We start from the raw sequence: 22,154 nt of genomic DNA on the forward strand, positions 1-22,154 counted from the left end.
AGAGTGGCTGGAAAGCTCTGCAGAATAAAAGGACCTGGAGGTGCTGACTGATGTACATGAGCCAGCAGTGTGCCTAGGTGGCCAAGAAGGCCAACGGCATCCTGTCATGTATCAGGAACAGTGTAGCCAGCAGGACCAGGTAGGTGATCATCCCCCTGTATTCTGTTCTGGTGAGGCCACACCTACAGCTTTGGGCCCCTCACTACAAGAAGGAAATCGAGGCCCTGGAATGCATCCAGAGAAGGGCTACAAAGCTGATGAAGGGCCTGGAGCACAAGTTTTGTGAGGAGTGGCTGAGGGAACTGGGATTGTTTAGTCTGGAGAAGAGGAGGCTCAGGGGAGACCTGAAAAGCTCCCCTGAGCCTTCTCTTCTTCGGGCTGAACAGCCCCAGTTCTCTCAGCCTTTCTTCATAGGAGAGGTGCTCCAGCCCTCTGATCATCCTTGTGGCCCTCCTCTGGACCTACTTTAGATCCACATCCTTCTTGTGCTGTGAACCCCAAACCTGGATGCGGCACTCCAGGTGGGGCCTTGAGAACTGCTACTCATCCCACTGTATCCCTGCCACTGAAAAGTGAAGGGGCTCAGGTGAACATTTATCCCTGTGGATTTGACTACAGTGCTATTGGTTATTGTAAAGAGACTGGATCTCTCACTAGGTTTGTTCCCTCCCACAGATGAGAAAATTTTCTCAACAAAATTTTAATAAAAGATGATGCACTTCTGAATGTTTCAGTTTTCTCAATTTTTTTTTTTTTTTTTTTTTGTTACAGGGTTCCCAACACAGTGTAAGCAAAGGTCCCTCTCTTCCTGAAGTAATTTGTCTCCCTTTGCTTTTCAGCCTCAGTCTTTTAAGCATTTGACAATCAGAATTTGCCAGCTTCGTTCCACGTAATTGCTGATTAAAAAACAACAACGTACCACCACCGCTACCGCAGCTCTCCTACCATCTTCTATTAGCTGATACCCTGCATGAATTTCAATGTGGTCTGTAATCTGTTTAGATGTCCTCCTTGAACCTTGGTCATCTAAGATGCATGCAAATGGCAACAGATGCCTTAGTAGGACCTAAAGCAGAGGCATGGTCCAATGCCAGATGACACTGCAGAGTTCAGGCATTTCACAAATGGAAAAAGGCATCAATTTTAATTCTTCTGGGCTATAATCTGCAGCATTTGTTGCTTCTCCCACAGACTTCCGCTTGTGTGTATCTCCTTTAGGTTTATAACAACTAAAGCATTAAGAAAGGAATAGACAATCAATATCCCACCTGTCACACCAGTCTAACAAACTAGTTCTTTGACTGGAGTCAGGCTACAAACTGGGGACAGCCCTTTTCCCTTGCCCAAGAAACAGATGAGCTGCCAGAACAAGGGACCACATTCAGGTTCTGATCCCAGTCAGCCTGGGATCAGGATCCACCCGATCCAGCCAGGATCCACCCAGCAGGATCCATCCAGCTTACCTTCCAGAGGCCCACACACCACACCAACTTTTGCTTTGCCTCCACGATCTTATCAAGCTCAAAATAGAGCAGGCAGTGCTAAAGAAACCCTGAGTTTAATAGATATTTTTCTGACCTAAATTTTGCTAAATATGCATTCTGCGTTTTACAGAATATTCTGTTAAATACTTTACTCAAAGATGATTGAATACCCTTGAGTTTTACAGCTATACAATTCTTTTCTTCCTGCAAAATACTTCAACATATATTTAACAAGCATAAAAGCCTACATACTGCCTCCCCATCACTTATATGATTGCTCAGTTTCCAGCAAGCACCTACAGGGAGCAGATGGAGGAAAACTCCTGGAAGGGCTATATTTTGCAGTGCCTTTCACTGAAAACAGGGAGAGATGAGACTGAAATAAATCAGCATTTGGAACAGATGGACAGACATGGCTTCTTTGATCAGCAGTAACTGGATAGTCTAGGATCAGTCAAATTTTTAGCCCTCTGCAGTGCAAATAACTACAACCATTTCAAAAAGGCTATAAAATAACGGGCAACTTTGAGGACTGGATATAGTCTCTCAGAAAGTTTTTTTTTAGTCTTTTTGATTAACTTTGTTAGTGTCTTCTTCACTTTTTTCCTAGATCATTTATTCATGGTACAGAGATGATATTAAAAGAATTTGGCCAGTTCTCCACTCCATTTTTTGCCTTTATGTTCTTCCTGGAAACATTAAAGATAGCCGTCATCTCTAGCTAGAGCGCCTTGAAAGATGAATGTGATTTACAGTCATTCCTGGGTCTTTCCAGACATTGCTGTCAATCTATCACAGAGTTTTCTGGGCTGATAACCCCAACAATGCCAAGAAAGAGAAGGGAGAGAAAGAGAGAGAGATACATTTCGTCTGAGACAGTGGTTACCTTCACTAAGTTAAAGTGCTGGATTTAGGAAGGAATGGAGTTTACCCTTAAAGACCTTCAAATATTATGAAATATTTTACCATATCAGCTACTATTTGTGTTGAATACTGTTCACAAACTCTATGAGAGATGACTGCTTATATACGTGTATGTCATTTAACATTTCAGAGATGGATTACACAGAAACAGGGTAACCACCAGCTGCGCCATGAACCATAACTGCAAAATTCCATAGCATGTCCTCCATAGCAAGCACCTCTCCAAGCAAAAAGTCCATAGCTGCATTCAGTGTGGGATCTTCTATGGCCAATAAGTTCCTGAGAAAATGCTGCATCACAGAATAAATCTACCCAAATCTTCCACTGACTAATGCTGTCACCACTTCTTCCATCAATTAAATGATAGCTTCCCTGAATTTGCATAAATCTAATTTCGGGACAAAACATGTTTAGTTCTGGAATTACATTAGCATCAAATTTGTTTAAGAGACAGGATACGTGGCTTTGTAATGAATAGCATGAACAAAGGCTTTGTTGATTTACACACATGGGAAGATTTGAGCACATAAATGGTTTTGGTGACAAGGCAGAATTCAAAGACTGTGTATAGATTACCTGTTTCTTAACAACAACAACAACAACGTTTCATTATTCATTTTGAAGCATCACAACTATTTGCTTGCTGGACCTACCAAGTGGACAAATATCCTCAACTCCCTTTTAAAAAGATGATAATAGAACAGCTTATGATGTCTAGAAGACTTGAGTGAACTATTGACTTATCAAAGGTGAAAGCTGTTTGAAAAATCAGCTCCTACTTAACATAACCATGATGGCAATGTAAGCCTGCTGTGTTGGCAGATTCTTCCACTGTGGACTGTGCCATCAATTTCATACAAAATAGCTCTATCCTAGGAGCACTTCAAAACTGAAATGTTCAAAAACATTTTCAAGAACTTTTTACTTATATTATTGCAGTTTGCATTACAGAGTCATGATTTGTTAAGTCTGTTCTTTTTGTAACCCATGGCCTGATTTTTTAGTTTTAGTTCATATATCACTGAAAAATTTAATAAAACATAGCAAATTAAAATTCTTCTTTAATTTTTGTGTTGTTTTATAATATAGGAACACCTGCTGCCAAAGTAAAGTATTATTAATGCTCACCCAGTTTGCTCATGTTGCAAAGAGAATGATAAAACTGAGTCCTAATGGGCAGTGAATGTCCTAGTGAGCACAGGTATGACACCAAGATATAAGGTTCCTGAAATAATCCAAATCTCTGACCTTCTATGGCATTATCTACACAACGTCCATGCAATCAGACTTGGCAAATGGGATAATAATATCTTTGTCTTTCTAGTCATTTAGTGAGAGACACTAAATTTGGATCCCGCCTCTCTGAATTCAAAGAGATCTGGTTTTGCTCTTGTGCTAGGAATCACCTCCTTGAAGATATCCAAATATCAAGAATGATGTTAAAATGAGAAAACTAAGGAGGTAAATTGAATAAAGGTGTTACAAAGTAATGGTTCGTGTCTCCTCACATTTTTAACTTGTCTACTTCCAAACCGATAAGAAAAACACAGCAATGAACATGCCAAGAGGGTTTAACAGGATGGGCAGATAGTTAAAATATGTGAAATTTTCACATGGTCCAGTGAAAGATCTTATAAGGTGTTTTTAATAAACTACTACTTGATCTTGTGTCTAAAGTTAGGATTCTAAATCTAAAGCCATGCAATTAAATGCAGGTGGCCTGATCTTCTGAAGTACTGCAAGCCCCACAATACCATGTAGATCAAGTTCAAAAGACATTTTAAATATATTTACATGCTTAAAATATAAATGTAAATGTAGATAGTCAAGTATTTTGGCTATTACTCATTTTCCTGGAAGGGCAAAACATTTTTCATACGCATCACTTTCTGAGTACACATATCTAGATCTCACTGTCTGTCTTCTTATTAATCTGATCTTGTTATTGTGAGGCATAACCTGCTGTCACGTTACAGTTCAGAATGCCATGCTACCAGGGGGCATGCAACTTCTTACACTCAGAAAACCAGATTATTTACCCATATATTAGAAGAAATAACTCAGCCAGGTTTCAGATATAAAAATCACAAGAATATAAATCTTAGAAATATTATTATTACTCAAAATCAGATAATTACCATTTAAGGGAAGACAAACAAAAAACAAGCCAACAGCAAAACTCAATAAAAGCATGGAAGAAGGAAACTGATGAAGTTGAAAACAAACAAACAAACAAACAAAACAACAACAAAGAGAGAAACATATACTAAACATCAAAATTTTGCTTATTGAATAAGGGGGAAATATGAATGAACACAGTGAAGAAAGAAATATTGAAGCTGTGAAATAGAAATACTGTCAAAGTTGAGGAAAGGAAGTGATTAAGACTAAACTAGCCAAACAGCATACCTGTCAGTGTATGTTTCAAAAATCTAGTTGTATGGATGCCTTGGAGCTTATTAAATACTGCAAGGGGAAATCTCCCCTAGAACTAACTGAAAAAAATTGCTGTCAATATCTGAAGGAATATTACAGCTTCATTGAAGACTACTGGGTTTTCACTATTGATTTCAAAAATATGAAGGTCAGGTGCTGATTTTAATATACTAATGGGGATGTTCTTTCTCACTAGGTAAAGTCAATCATCTTGGTTGCTAAAATGGATATGAAAAGACACTGACCAGAACTTCTTACAAGCACAGCGGTTTCTGTAACTTTACATCACCAAGATTATTCGTCCTGTTAATGAATTGAATGTCCTAAATTGATTCTGCACCACTACAAACTAGTTTGATTGGAGGCACTCCCATGACAAATCCCTGGCATTTTCAGTAACGGGTCATATTAGCAACACATTTTTTGTAAGTGTTAGTAATATCATTATTAGCTGTTTTATAGTTGTTATCAATGGGTATAAGCTATCACCTATGTATAATCAGGAGCTTTGAGGCCTTAGAACTCCATTGCATTTATTAAAATAATTATAGTGTCACTAGATAGTAAGTTTTGTTTCAGTAACAGCCTTGAAACTAGCTAAGAAACAAAAGCACATTTCTGGCTTTAGCTCAGTGTTTACTTTACACAAATGCCTTTGCTTCACCATGCCATTATCCCTCAGTAGTGCATGCCATTATTGGAACACAAGCTCTCATTCTACTAATGTTATTGCTTAAATAACATATTAAGATGGTGTTGTTTTCATGTGGGAGATAAACATACATCTTCCACAAGTAATTACATTACCAGTAATCCTTTTAAGAGGCTGTCTTTGCTCAGTTGCTTTGCCAATAGCTCTAAGCTTAGTTATATGACAATCCCATTTATTCATAGCGTCTGAATTGATAACAGATGAACCAAGCAATATATATGCTGGTGTTCTCCGATCAGTGACAAAACATGGAGCTAGGAGCTATCAAAAGAAGCAAAATCTCTTTTAAAATTTCCAAATACTTTGTTTTCATGGTTTACTGAAAACAGCATTTGCTCTTTCATACATTTTGCAAAGAACCGTAATTACCGAGAAATATTACCACTAACTTTTTAAAGAGCTCCCTTATTCACTGACAATACAAATAAATAAATAAATAAATAAATAAACAAACAAACAGCCTCTAGCTATAGTATAAGCATCTCTTCCATGAAGGATAAAAGCAGTGATATGAAGATATGCAATACAGGCCATATCACGCAATACTCACTCTACTTTGAAGACCTACTAATGCCAGCACGTTCAGGCTAAGAAGTTTTGTTAACTACCTGAACACAGTCTGAATTAATTCTGAAGACTGCTTTCCATACTGTGAATGACGTCAAATATATTAATGAATAAAAACTGCTAACCTGAATAATAACACAGCACTGTTCTACAGCAGAGCTTCCTCCTTGCTCCTGAGATGGTGATTAAAAATAGCAACTGCCACTATATCTGTCAGTCTGTGGGTACATAGACAATGCAGGAAGATGCGTGCAGAAGTGTTTTTGGACCATCAAGCAGCAGTACACAGAAAGGCTGTGAATAAATTAAACCAAAAATATAAGCCTCGGGCTGATGTGTTTGAACTTCACTGCAAACATTCTTCATACATATTTAATTGCTCCATTGAGACTGTGACTCTTCTGGAGATGTTCCAGGCATTATTTCTATTCCATTAGTATACTTGCAGGATGTGTACTCCTTAACCCAAAATGATTGATTCCATAAATGTCTTCCCACTTGCTGACCTGAACACTAATTGAGGTTGTGTATAGATTAGAAGAGAGTGTGCGCTTCTTGAGACCAGCCAAAACAGATTGTAGTTGCTGAAATATCTTGTGGCACAAAAAGCAAGTGGCACTTCTGGCTGAAGACACCAAAATAACCCTTCAAGGAAACCTTTCAGGTAGTAACAGATGGAAATTACACAGTGGGCTGAAAAACTCTGCTAACCAAAACTTTAAAACAAAGTTTAATTCTAAAGACAAACCCCCACCTTTCTGAAACATAACATAATCTTTCTTTGAAATACTATTATTACATACCAGATGCTTTCATCTGTGCTTGGGTTGTGTAAATTAATTTGCTTTGGGAGAAAGTATAAATTTTTTACATTGCATAAAAATAAAACTAAAGAAGCTGAGATAATTTTATCAATTCAGCTGCACACAAGGGGAAAGGCTAAATGTTTTAAAGGTCTTGTTCAAACAGACATAATGTTGTGAAGTGTAAATTAGTCTACTATAAACCCAAACTTTTCCTGTTCAAGTTATTAAAGACAAGTATGATTAAATTGTGTTCATATCTTAAGTATACCACCCCGAGGAAACAATCCTGAAGATCTTCCTAAGCACTGCATGGCTTCCTGGTTAGCCTGAAAATTTTGGGCAGCCTTAAATCCTCTATATTTAGACATTTAAATTAAAACCAGTAGTACCACTGTCTACATGAAAAATGCTACATTCATAATATACTTCCTTATAATAGATAGATGTTCATGCAGCTTGGTCAAGCTTGTGTCATACACTGGAGGAAACCCTGGAAAACATTTGAATTCATATTAACCTTTAAAGTTTAGTAGCATATGTTAGACTTCATGTGACAGAATATTGCAGAGAAGCTTAGACAAGGAACTTGGGCCTGCCTTTGAGAGAAGTCTCATCCTGAATATCAGTGCACTAAGAATGACATCGCCATTGCATGTGCAGTCTTACTTCAGATTGACCATATTAAATTTACTCAGGGATGATTGTTTCCCACCTGAATTACAGATCTTACAATTCAATATATTATTTAAAAGTCAAGTAAGATCTTTCCAGATTGTTTACTGTTGTTGAAAACATGCTTTGCTTTATTTCCTTGGCCAAGACCTATGTTTGCTGCACTATGCCAATGGGCCTGGAATATTTCAATCAATGATGTCAGGTCAAAACACGCAAATGATTAGAGGCTGAGCATGTGTCAAGGGTCATCTTTTACCGACGCACTGCTTTTGTGAACAGCAAATTGTATTTGTAGATGAAGGGTTTAATGCATCTCTGCATTGTTTTTCTTTTTAAAATCTGAATTCCAGACTGTAACCTCCCCAGGGTGAAGAGGTCACTTGTTCTTGGACTGCACAATGCCAGCACAATGGAGAGCTTAAATAAATGTGTTTTTAATTGTTGTTTTGAAACAATGGTTATGGGAGGATGCTTATAGGAAATTAATTTACTGAAGGTTTAAAATTTATCACAGAATCACACAGAATTTCTAGGTTGGAAGAGACCTCAAGATCATCGAGTCCAACCTCTGACCTAACGCTAGCAGTCCCCACTAAACCATATCCCTAAGCTCTACATCTAAACGTCTTTTGAAGACTTCCAGGGATGGTGACTCCACCACTTCCCTGGGCAGCCTGTTCCAATGCCTCACAATCCTTACAGTAAAGAAGTTCTTCCTAACATCTAACCTAAAACTCCCCTGGCTCAACTTAAGCCCATTCCCCCTTGTCCTGTCACCAGGCACGTGGGAGAACAAACCAACCCCCACCTCGCTACAGCCTCCCTTGAGGTACCTATAGAGAGCGATAAGGTCGCCCCTGAGCCTCCTCTTCTCCAGGCTGAACAAGCCCAGCTCCCTCAGCAGCTCCTCGTAGGACTTGTTCTCCAGGCCCCTCACCAGCTTCGTTGCCCTTCTCTGCACCCACTCAAGCACCTCCATGTCCTTCTTGTAGCGAGGGGCCCAAAACTGAACACAGTACTTGAGGTGCGGCCTCACCAGAGCTGAGTACAGGGGGACGATCACCTCCCTAGCCCTGCTGGTCACACCGTTCCTGATACAAGCCAGGATGCCGTTGGCCTTCTTGGCCACCTGAGCACACTGCTGGCTCATATTCAGCCGACTATCCACCATCACTCCCAGGTCCTTCTCTGCCTGGCAGCTCTCCAACCATTCCTCTCCCAGCCTATAGCTCTGCTTGGGGTTATTGCGCCCCAGGTGCAGGACCCGGCACTTGGCCTTGTTGAACTTCATGCAGTTGACCTCAGCCCATCGGTGCAGCCTATCCAGATCCTCCTGCAGAGCTTTCCTACCCTCAAGCAGATCGACACACGCGCATAGCTTAGTGTCATCTGCAAACTTTCTGAGGGTGCACTCAATGCCCTCGTCCAGATTATTATTATTATTATTATTATTATTATTATTATTATTATTATTATTATTATTATTATTATTATTATTAGTTTCAGTTCATAACAGTGACACCTTAGGGCACTGCATTATTTACAGTTCCAACAGTTATGTATAAATTCAGATAAAAATGAATTCATCTGAATAGAAAGTTATTAAACAGGCAGAAAGAGAAAGAAAAGAAAAAGAAACTTTTTACACACATTTTACACACCATGCAATACCCCGATGTATGAAAAAGCAGAAGGGTCCAACACCTTGCACCGGAGCTAACACAGTCCTGAGCTCTCAAAGAGAACACTTATTCAGCACCTGGACAAACCTGTATATAGCATCTGTAAAATAATAAATGTTTTTTTTTTTTTTTTTTTTTTTTTTTCCCAGAATATCTGAATAAACTAAAGTTGTGATAACAAGTCATGAAATTAACATTAATTCCTCTGCTTTTTTAATATAATCTTTTGATAATTTTTTGGCTTTTGTCTTCTACCTTCCCAAGTTTAAGATATCCTTTTCTTAGCAAAATTAGATTCAAGTTACTTTGTGACAAAACAAGTGGATTCTAGTAGGGTGTGTAAAAAACAAACAGGGAAGCAGTGACAGGAAGGGAAGCAGTACAAGAAACAAAGCTTCCAAAAATATGAACATCTCTCAAGGCTGAATATATTTTTTCAGATGGTTGTCCTTTGGCTTTGCCTTACCCCTTCAGCCATAATGGACAAGAAACATCCCATTGAAATCCAGAAAGATTTACTCCTTGTATGAGGATCAGTGCTATGCTCACCAATGACACAATCAGTAGTAGAAAAAAAAAAAAGTAAATTGCAGTCTATTTTTTTTTTTTCCTCAAGGAAAATATAGTTCATTTCAGTATGTAAATAGCCTGAAAAGACAGAAAACGTCTAGTAGTGTTTTAATGCTATTTTTGTTTCCATAACATTTACTGAAGCCATGAGTAGTCATTATGACAAATTCATTATGTTCATCAGGATAACTTCATGCTGGACAAAGTACCCCTAAGATACAGGTTTGAAATTTAATTAGCATTTAACAGCTACCAAGACTTTTTAAGTGTTGTCAAAAAAAAAATATTATAAAAAGTTAAATCATCAAAACATACATTATGAAACAAGGAGCCCTGCAGGCACCTTTTGTTAACAACCCTTTGTTGTGATTTTATTGACAAATTCATCTATTCTTTGTTTTAGCTATTGTTTTTTTCTACTGTCACACTTACAGACAGACAACATGCAATTATTTGAAATAAAAATATGGCCACAATATTCTCATCCAGGCTAAGAAAAAAAAATAAATAAAAAATTAAAATTGCACGTCTTGATTTAAATAGCTGTCAGCAAATTCTTTTAAATTTAAAGCTCTACTGATATTTTTTCTAAATTAGAAAAGCAAGTAAGAAACAAAAGAAATGCTCCTTACATTTTAAATGGGGGTTTTATACAAGCACTAATTAATAGTATGTACATTCACCTTCATGGTTAAGAACAACCTGAAATACTAGTTTTAACCAAGCATACGCTTTTATTGAAATGGCTCCCATGTGCTTTCTAATCCAGATTGTCTGAATATTCAGTATTTATGGGAAATAAGAGGATACGAGAAAGATGATGAGTCAGGAGTTGAGCTAAATATATCAGCAAATTCTAAGGCATGATATGCATTACAGAGAAATGTTATATTAAAAAATTACTCCTGGATTCCAGGAATGGAAATAATTTAATTGCTGTAATCACCACATTTATTCTACAAAACTGAATTGATTTTTGGAATCCAGCCACGACAAAGTCTGTGAACTACGGCTGTGAGCACCAGCAGCTGAAGCACTCATTTTCTGATCTCCATTGAATTTTGTGGCCTTTCAGGATGTACATCTTGCACAAAAACACTGGCTGAGGCTGAACATTCTCCATGCAGCATGGATTTTTTAAAGCTTCTCCAAAGAGGCTTGAGTTTCAGTCAATCAGATCATGTTTGGGCCAAGATTTTACCAAGCCTTAGCACAGCTAAGTAAGGATGAAAGACAATAAATTTCTACCTTGTTAACTCGATGCATATTTTTTTGCTGTATCAATAATTGCCCACAGTGTGCATGCTGATCTAATTGCAGTACTTGGAACTTCTGTGCTGGGGTAACTTTCACAATTAATCAATTATATATTGTTATAATCTAAATTTCAGAATTTTCTTCTGCATGCATGATCACATAATGCATATTTTCTGACACTCACCCTACTCTTCAGTGGATCTAGAGGGAGGCTAGTTGTAAGAGCTATATTGAAGAAGATATTTTTTCTAATAACAAATGAATTTACATTGCAGAAGATGAAAGAAGGGAAAACAACCAGGAGGAGGACACTGACAGAACAACCCACCACATCAGTGATTCTGCTTTTCTCCTGGAAGATTTTCCTTGGGCCCTAAGAGGAGGCAGATGTGTCTCCAGCTCAGCAAAAATTCTGTGGGAAGTGAAGAGATGATGCTAAAAGAGGACTAGCTGCAACATCCCTTCTAAAATGGCCCTGTGCCTGAACTGAGGATTGCATTTGACTATCTCAAAGAAAAAACTTTTGAAACCCGCTAAGAAAAAAAAATCATCTAAGCATTACAGATTTTTCTTTTTTCTTTTTTGGCATAGAATGTGATTTTGTGAAAGCATTTTCATTTAGAAGTGCCATTATTACTGAAGCATTGTCGACACTGCACTTTAAGAAGTTTTATTAAAGCTACACATTGGATAAAATATTTTTAGTAACTGTTCGTGATATACCTCTTGCTCACTAACAGGGATAGAATAAAATGTACTTTTTAAGAGGTGAAGATGGGTTGCCATATCCATCCAATTATGAGGGCTATACTTAGAGATCTAGCAATCATGTAGGAATAAAAACAGTCTCGTTTTCTAACAGGCTATCAGCTATTGAAGACAGCAAGTACATACCAAATATAACTCAAAAACTTTTAAACAGGCTGAGCAACTGAAAAGATACACTATAAGATACAAACTTGGTACCACAGTTCAAAAGAATTCAAGCCAAATCAAAGGTGAAACTGAAGTTTATGGTCCCAATCCTAAACCCGCTGTAGCTAATGGATGCACTTTTTCTCTGTTCAGTACAACTACCTTTCAGTCAGATTGGTCCATGAATCGTTTTTACCTTGCCAGTACACAAAATATTTCAACACTGGAGCTTATCAGGGTAATAGTGTTTGTACAGTGGGTGTTAAGAGTTCCTTTGCTCACCTCTATTGCCGTTTAGATCGTGGCTGTATCTGTGGATGTTAATATGCATGTGTGTGTCCTACATCGTATGAGAATAAATTGCCATGCTACAGCCACTCTCCATCTCTGCCAACACTTCTTATATTCATATAAATACAAGTAAGAAAGAACATACATTTTGTTTGGTTTGTAGGAGTCTCCATCAGAAAAAGAAAAAAGAAAAAAAATGTGACCACTTTATTTTATTTACTTTAACAAGATGAATTTAACAAACTTATCCTCATGCTAAAGTGATCTCACCTGATAGTATTTTTTGAATTTGAGATCTCAGAGCTCCCTAAGCTTGTTTTTGTCTTAAATGCTTTTCCTTCTGCGGAGAAAACTGCTGTGAGGAATGACTTATCTCACTGTTCCTATGGCAAACAGAGTGGGGCAAAACGCAGGGTACAGCCCTTCCAAATAGAGCCTGGTATAGGCACAGGCAAGGTACAAACTTCTTTCTTGACAGGTCAGGCAGATGGGAGACTCACGTACACTCCCTCACATATGGATCCAGTCTCTCTGCTCATGCGTATGCAATGCCATGCAGAGCTACCTACCTTTCCTTTCACTCACACATTACTAGCCCATGAGTAACATGCCCCACCTGGACACACAGGTGGACTGTGGACTAGGATGTGCCTATCTCCTTGATTTTCCTGACAAAAGCCAGGGAAAGGTCATGATGTCAAAGCAGCAAACACTATCTCAGAAGCCAACCACCCCACAGGTGGCTTAGAGCCCCATTTTTTTTGTCCTTTTCTCTTCCTGCTTCTGAGCCTGGAGCTATTGCTTATACTGGAAGTCAGTGGGGAGACAGAAGTGTTTAAAGAGGACTGAATAACTCTTTGGGTAGAGCAGATCGATGGGAAAATGCTGAATTACTGACACTTCATTGACCAAAGAGTGGGGGGAGAGTATGAGAGAGAATGAGGTCCCCAAACAGGGTCTGGTGCATGGGGTTGTCACGCTTGAGACGTTCTAGTGAGGTCTAACCACTCTTACTTTTCCACATGAGACAGCATAAAAGTACTTTGCTATCAAAATGAGAAAATATTGCTCAAGACTTGACCCTGAGAGTCTGAACTGGATCAAACTTAGGTTAGAACAAAAAGCTGCTTGAATATTTCTAGTAATACATTTTCAGGTAGTATGGTTAAGTGAAGAAAATTAAGAACATATATATACTTGAACAATTATCACTTGTATGAAAGAAAGTTGGTTGGTCTGGATTATTAGGATTTATTTTCAACATATGTTAATTATATTAATCTTACAGCAGAGTTTACTAATAATACACAGAACAGAAATTAAATGAATGTTATCAAAAACATTTTAGTAATCTCTTTACAAATGGTGATCATGTGTTAATTCTTGATTGCCTGACTAAATGTACCAATTCATGGACAGTTTTATCCTCTCACAATCCATTTAACAATGTCTGCCCAGATTAGTAGTCAGAATGCTCAATACAAATTCTCTGTGAAAGTGAAGATTTTGTATTGAAAAAGAGAGTAAATGCTGAGGAACTTGTTTGTTGACTTGCTTATCCAAACTGAGGCCAAACTGAAGTTACTTACTTTGGTTATAGCATGAGCATAAAAGATTCACTGGGAGCACTAACACTGAAAAATATTGTTATGCTTTTTCTATTTACACTGTTTACTGGGAAACCTGCCTTCCCTGCTGTGTAATTCCAGGTTTCAGTCCAGTAGTGAGTATCATATTACAAGATAAATTATTTAAGTATGAAAGAATTAATGGGTGAGCTTAAAAATTTCCAAAATACAGAGTGAATAATGTATGTGTGCATATGTATGAATATTTTACTCTGTATGTATATATACATAATTATTTTGTGGTTTTGTACAGTTGTATTTGTATGACTGCATCACAAAAGAAACCTTTACACAAACATAATGAAAGGTTTGTTTTGTTTAGATTAGTATGTAATTTTGGTTGGTAAAGCTATGTCTAATTAGCTTTTCTCAGTGCAGCTTATAATGAAAAGAATGGATATTTCAAGAAGCTGTCTTTTGAAACAAATATATGAACTACATTCATATAAGTGAAAAGAATGTAATAGTCCAGTACACATTTATCATCTTGACTGTGAATGCACAGAATACAGAAATATAAGTTATCAAAACAAACACTCAATTAGGTGCATAACAGAAAATCACTGAAAGAAGCTATAGTTCATTTCTGTGTAGGAGACATGGCTATCTATCCTGTAAGGAAGCTTACTCTACTTGCAGGGCACAAAATATTGTCCAATTAAAAAACCTACATAAACCCATGTTTAACATCATCTTCTAAAAATATAACATGTGTACATGATGTAGTAGTCTGTAGCAATTCTGAGCAATTAATTTGAATAAAAGTTTTTAAAACTATATCACTAACTTGTTGCATCAAAGTACTATGATTACTAACCCATTTCTGAGCATGTTCAGTCCTGCTCTTCACTAAAGAAAGCTAGACAGAGTTTATGAAGCACACAGTAATAGAGAATATTATTGTTTCCAAAGTCAAATACAGAGAATTGGAAATTTACCGTTCCCCATATTATTTTATTTCTTCTCCATGTTGGTATGTTCTTTTTTATTATTTCAGACAAGAGTCCTCTGTCAGGCACGTATTTGCACCGATGAAGACTGATCATTGTGTACACATACAATGAATGTCTAGCCAGGAACACCACAGAAATGGATTCCAGTCTGCTACTTGCATATTTAAACATTGAGCTGGTGTATATTGTTCTGTCACCCTGTCCGCAATCAGTATTCAGCTGCACAGTCCTCTGTTATCACGACACTCCACCATTTTGATAATCTATCTTTGCATATCATTTTTCTCTTCCCTGGTTACACAGTCCTCAGCAGCACTTCTACTCTCTTCCAGTAATCTCATTTCTTTTTGTTCATGTTCTTTTTTTCTGTTCAGCTAAAAGTTCACGTGCAGAACTCTTTACATTTCCCTCATTATAATCCCCTTGTCTTTTGTCAGGAAAGTTTTGAGGATAATTAATATTGGGACAGTTTGTCAAGATAGAAAGAGTATAAGGGTCTTTCCTCTATTACCCAAACTGTGTGCACAGCCCAGAGATGTCCTGGTGATATTACTGTAACTACCATGGGTGATGTTTCACAGGTTCTGAAGGGGGGGCAAGGGAAGACATTGCATTGTGATTGTGATTTCAGGCACATAGTAGGCAGAGTTTAGCCATGGGCCTTGTTGACAGCAGTGACAGTATTGTAACCTGAGCAAATGCCATGGCATTAGCATGCTCTGCCTTCAACAGCACTACCCACATGTACTGCTTGTAAGAGCTCACTCCAAAACAGATATATAAGAGTGCAACACTTTCAGCAAACCTCAGTGTACCATCTAGAAAATTCAGTATTGTACAAGTTTGTTCACTTAGAAAAATACTCTGAAGATATGAAGAGCAGTGAAGCTGATGAACATCCTTTATGGATGGGACCTCTGCACAGTATGCCATCATCAGCCTAGGTGGCCTCACTTGATCCCACAATAGCTGAGGTTCCTAGCATCAGAAGGGACATAAGATTGGCTATTACATTTTCTATAATTTCCAGCCTTTACGCAATAAACCAGTTTAGCTGCCTTGAGTGTCCATGTCTTTCTTGCTGAGATCTCAAAAGAATCAGGACCTGCTTCATATAAAACAAAGGTTCCGTAACTCCTTACTAAATTAATTATAGGTATTTTTTCATAATTAGTTATAGGTAATTTTTCATATTAACAATATTTTCTTCCTTTTGCAGTTCACTTTTTAATGTGTTTAGTCATCTTATTTTCTATCTTGAGAAGTGCTTTTCTTAAAAAAGAGTCCTTTAGCATAGGTCGGACTTATTCAATATTCCAGAGGAATAAAAAAACTATTCACAAGAGAATCAGTCTTCGCCCATTGTATTTCTGCTTTCGCTAATATCCAAACATTAAAAATAACTACTGTTTTAAGCTATTTATTTAACCTAGCAGTAGCTACTGGCTTGTTGCTGGCTTGTAGTCAGTCTTGTCCAAGATCTTTGTCTGGCTTAATTAACAATCCTTTTTTTTCTTGTTGCTTCTTTCAAATGCCAGTCTTCACATATCATATATAATTTGACAGATGGTGTAGGGATATTGAATACCCCACTGGTATTTTCCTTCCTTAGTCTACAAACATTCCCATCCTATCCTAGCAATTCCACCAGTGTTCCAGATACTTCATTGCATTCTCTGAAAGCTATATCACCAAATCCCTATACAGGGGATTTGTAACACAGACCATAACAGCATTATACAAATGTGTCTCTGCATGGTGGAATTAGCCATGAGCAGAGCTGGAGAAGACCACAACGGAGATCTTTTTATCAATAAAACAACAACAAAAAAGCTTTAAAAAGTAGAATGTACTTCAATCAACTCTTTAGTGAGAGACTAGGCAAAGGCAAATAGCAAATGGACATTTTTGAGCTAGCTGAGCTGTTTGTGGAAGAATTATATTCTGAAGACATACAAAAGGCAGCCAGAATCCTCAGGAGCAACCAAGCACCAGTTGTTGACAATGCTTCCAAGGAATGATTTAAAACAGGAGAGCATAAGCTAGATTAAAACCTTTACTAATTAGTTGCACTGGAGAGCTGAGAATGTTTCCAGATGAGAAACACAAAGCCATCACATGATCAGCTGTTACAAACAAGTGGATGGTGTCTTCATCCCCATGACAATCCGTCTGTCTTTGGTATGTTTATAGACATTTTCTAATTTTACAAAGAAAAACCTGAAAGCAAAAATGAAGTTACCAGAAAAAAAACAAGTCCAGTGTGTATCCAATATTTACATTGCTTGTGTATACCACATACTATCAAGGATGCTTCATTTGGAACATTTCAGAAATAAAGCTGCTCACATCACCCGACTTCAACAATAACAAATGAAATACCAAGACTTCTCATTATTTGCATAACCCTATCAGTATTTAAACTTCCCTCCTCCATTTTTCCTACTTACTAGATAAAAAGGGTCTAATATATACTGTTATCTAATATGCAATATCTAAATAACATCTCTACAGAATGTACACTTCTGTACAGGGTGATTTTAGTTCAACGCTTAAAGCTAAAAATAAGACTATTTATGCCAACTTTTAGTTTTCTAAGCCCCCAATTAAGCATACTCTTCAGCATGAAAATCACTCACAAAAAAAAAAAAAAAAAAAAAAAAAAAAAAAAGCATTTTTACTTTATCTCCATTTTAAACTTTTGGTAAAATTTGTTAATGTGAATATTATTTGAAAGAAAATACAGATTTTTAACTGCAAGATTTATGCCTGCAAGAAGTTATAACATCTTTTGTAACAATATAAATGTAGTTTTAATAGCGCATTATTATTCTCCCTATCTGATGTATAAATTTGAAAAGAAAAATCCCTATAGTGACACCTTGCTTTTAACCCTTTCTTTATTCCTCCAGTCTGTGAAATTACTTTTTTTTTTTTTTTAACTTGACTCTTAATTAATCTCCCTTCTAGTCTTTTAGACAAGGCAATTCTTTAGATAAAGGTAAACAAAACTTGATTAGCTTTTTACTGACTTAATGATATGATACTCGTATAATTGCTAGCCCACATGTAACATATCCAAGCATTTTTTGATTCATCTGCTTTACATTTCTGACCACCCCAGTATACTGAGACAGAATCTTCCTCTTCATGCCTTGCACAGCAAGAAGTTGTTTGAGCTCCTCTACAGAATTCAGTCTTTTCAATCACGTTATCTTTTCACCTAGCTTTCTAATGTATATGATGTATACAAATTGTGAAGACTATTTGTAACATTAAGGAACAGGTGTCCCCACCCTAATGAGCATAGCAGAAAAATATTACTTTATTTATACCTTTCATTGCACAGCTCTTAGCTGATTCCTAGATGACTTCAGCAAACTCCATGGGGCTTACTATTTTTCTTAATTGCCTTCAGTGAAGAATTTTGTCAAAAGCCTTTTGGAAGTCCAAATAAATTACATCAAGCATTTCTTCCTCATCCATTATTTTGATGACATGTTCAAAGACTTCTAACAGATCAGAGAAGGTTTTTTTTCAGCAAAGCTACCCTGGTTTTTTTTAGCAGAATTTAATCTCGAGTTCTGTTCATAATTCTATTATTAATGATGTATCCAATCCATTTAACTAATACTGAGCTAAGACTTACAGGCCAGTAGGATAATTCTTGTTTGTTGAAAAAAAAAGCATCAGAACCAAAACAAAAGCCAGTTTTTAACCTTCAGTTTTTCAATAGGCAATTAAGTGCTAATAAAATTTGCATCAGTTCAGCCCCTTCAGTTCCTTACAAGCCTTGGCTGCAGACAATCAGCCACCTGATTCTGCTCTCTTTTTAGTTTTCACATTTCTCTTAGCATTTCTTTTAATTGCCCCAATTTAATATAGAGTCCCATCCTTGCTGCTTAAGAAGTATAGGTACTATTGCATATCTGTAACAATTCTCTCTAAATTCTTCCCTTTGCTCTTTAAAACAAACAAACAAACAAACAAAAAAAAAAAACACAAAACAAAACAAAACACAGGTATGTCAATATTTTCATCAGATTTTCTGCTTCTGAGGTAGTTGAAAAAAATCTTTGTAATTTCTTTCATCTTTAGCCACAAGGTTCTCTGTCTGCCTCTTAGACTATACATTTTCCATCTTCCATTTTTTTCCTGACATAATATGTGTTCTATTTCAACAGTTCCACTTGGTCTGAATTTACCTGGAAGAGGCTACAGTTAAGGTCAAAGAAATGCTTAACACTCACAATTTTTTGTATTGATTTTTATAAATTTTTCTTAATAATCTGAAGATGACTTGCTATTTGCAATCCCATTCAAGTGCAAATTCAAATAATTACTCCTATTAATTTCAAGGTCACAAAAGGACATCTACTTATCTACTTACCTTAATTAAAAGGACTCACAATTGGTCATCTAAGTATTTTCTGATGCAGTAAAAATTTTGGAGCAAACTCCATTTTAAATGGCGTCAAGGTTACAATAAAAGAAACAGTATAAATCGATTTTAAAATTATATTTTTAAATAAACAATTTTTTAGGAAGTGTTCACTTAAATACAGCTTATAATGCTTTTTTTTTTTTTTTTTTTTGTTAGATTGAGTGTCATTTTTCCCATTTTTCTTTTCTTACCTTGTATTTCCATTATATCTCTTCCTGCCACAGAGAATTAGAAGATAGACTTTTGGATGATCTATAAAAGCTTAATTTACCAGAATTTGATTTTATTACATTCATACCAGAATAAAATGATCCTAACATTTCCTTTCTTCCAGAAAGCTCTGGCAGACTTTCCCCAGTCTGGGTAGGGTTTGTCTTGAAGCATCATGTCAGTGACCTACAGAGAAAACAGAGGTAACATATAGTTAAACTGCTGCCAGAAGAGAAAGCACTAAGAAGGACTTAACACTTTATGTATGACAAATCTGCTTCAGTTCTGATGATTTTAATTATAGACAGTAGAAAAATAATATTTCCAACATCATTTTTAATCAACTAAAAGTATATTGTCCTACACATTCTGCCTCTAGAAGTGCAAGCAATTCCTTGAAAAAGAAGGAAACCTGTGGAGATCTGAGAATAAGAAGAGAAGAAGAACTAACCTAAAAGTTAGGGCAAACTATAGAGTGTAAGTTGGTTTCGCCTATGGCTACAGAGCTTGCATACTTGTGGCTTTTCAGCCCAACCTGGGATGGGGATCCATTTCCATGAGAACAGCATCGGCAGCATTTTCACTCTTGAAGACAGAGTTGTATCAGGGAGCGTAAGCCTGTGAATTAAGCACTGTATGCCATTTATAATCTCTTCTTGCTTTCTGGTATCACTAACAAAAGCACACTTGGGACTAGAGACATGAAAACCCCTTAAAACTTGCATGAAAATTAAAAATATGAAATATTTATTCTCATTTTCATAATTCCTATCTGAAAAGACCATCTGTTTCTCTGTCCAGAGACTCATATGCATGCACTACTTCTGGGTAGTACACAAAAGAATTAAAAATGACGTTCAGCTAAATGAGGGAGGTGAATACCCCTCAGGCCCTTGCACCTTTGGGAAGCTCATGTTTTCATATTCATTTATTTCAAGATAACTGTACTACAAGTTAGTGAAAGTTACATACAGTAAACTCAACACCTCTGTTGTGCAAAAGATCCAGAAGAGTGGAAAAGCTATCCATACATAAGGGTTAAGAAAGAATTGATAAAGAACAGATAAAGGAAACAGGGGAGAGAACCTGCTACTAAATACAAGTGAAACAAATTCTTACTGTCTGTCATTGGTATCAGTACACTGTGGAAAATTACTAATTGTTGTGATTAGTATGAAATGAAATTTCAATAGGAAACGTGTTCAACTTGAAGTCAAGATTTCTTGGTTTTATTTTCCACTGCATTCATTTTGGTACAGAGTTTTTAAGATCTCATTTCCATGTAGTGTGTGAGCTACTAGTTTCAAAGACATTAACAATGTTAAGAGAACACATAGCCCATGATTACATCAAAACGACAATAAACTCAGCTTCTAAATTTTGGCTCCTAGTCCACTGAGGGTTAAAATTGCTTAGTAAATTAGCCTGAAGGACTAGGTCTGAAGGATAATGAATATGTTAAATAAGTGGAAATACACATTCTAGGATTTTATGACTCCATTAAACCTAGCCTGAAGAAAGAGCAGATTATATTGTGCAATACCACCTTTATTAATTGTTTTCTGTAGGTAATTCTTTTCTTGGATAAACATGCTACGATACTTTTTTACAAGACCCCCATTAGCTAAACAAATATTTCAATGAATATTTAATGTTGAACAAGACCTCTGTAAAGATTTAATTTACTACTTTAGTTACACTTAATCTCTCAGGAAAAATCTACACAGTAATAAATACTTGTGAAGAAGAACAGTTATTCTGAGAGGTTTTATTCAATTTTTAAAATAGCTGCTCCAGTCGCTTTCTGGGAAATACTTATTATTTGCTAGAAGGATGCAATCTGCTGGTCTATGACCAATTATTAGTGGCATGTTTCATGAGAATGACATTCAAGAAGGAGATATTTTTTGAGGAAAATGGCAAGAGGAGGCAGGAAATGTTCTTTCTGATATCAGACAGTTGGTCCCTCATCTCCCAGCTGTGGCATTTATTTAAAGTCATATCACCAGATCAATGTCAGGTCACTTGCAGCTAAATTGGCTGAAGCAGAGACAGTCATTAAAGGGATGCATTCCATAAAGAGAAATCCAATTACCTTTTGCATTAGAGAAATCAAATTCATTTTCTGGTTTAGTCAAGGACGGCTTACGGGAGAAAAGTACCCAACACTGTCATAGTGCAAATAACTTTTTGGACAGAAACACCAAAAATCATTGCGGTTGGTAGAATGCTTTTGGAAAAAGAAACAAAAACATAAACTTTCATTTAATTTGCACAACTTAATAATATGAGATGTGCGTGGTTTGGGGGTTTTATATTTTTTCTCTTTTTGTATTTCACTATGCAATTACTGACTAGTAAACATCTATCTTTTTTTTTTTTTTTTTTTTTTTTTTTACTCTGCTGTATTTGAAAACACTGCTGATATTCAGGAATAGAAAATAATTGATCGCTTCAGTAATTCTATGTATCCCTGTATCTTACATAATCAAGATAAACCAGAGAAAGCAACTTACAAAGTAATTAAGTAATGCATTTTTTTTTCTTGAACAGCTAAGAGATGTGATATCATACTTTAAACAATTAATTACACTGACTCA

The 22,154-nt window shown here is 36.5% G+C and overlaps 1 protein-coding gene across 8 annotated transcripts in view; it reads right to left on the reverse strand.

Annotated features, from left to right (window-relative positions):
* TMEM117 (transmembrane protein 117) overlaps positions 1-22,154 on the reverse strand; it is a 214,606-nt gene that overhangs the window by 57,435 nt on the left and 135,017 nt on the right. For all 8 annotated transcript variants that reach the window (XM_082769091.1, XM_082769092.1, XM_082769093.1 and 5 more), the window contains one exon: positions 19,643-19,740. In XM_082769091.1, the coding sequence (XP_082625217.1) occupies positions 19,643-19,740 (98 nt within the window). The remainder of the gene's footprint in view (positions 1-19,642; positions 19,741-22,154) is intronic.

The sequence above is a fragment of the Aythya marila genome (assembly GCF_965140915.1).
Source record: "Aythya marila genome assembly, chromosome: 1".
NCBI classification, from domain to species: Eukaryota; Metazoa; Chordata; class Aves; order Anseriformes; family Anatidae; genus Aythya; species Aythya marila.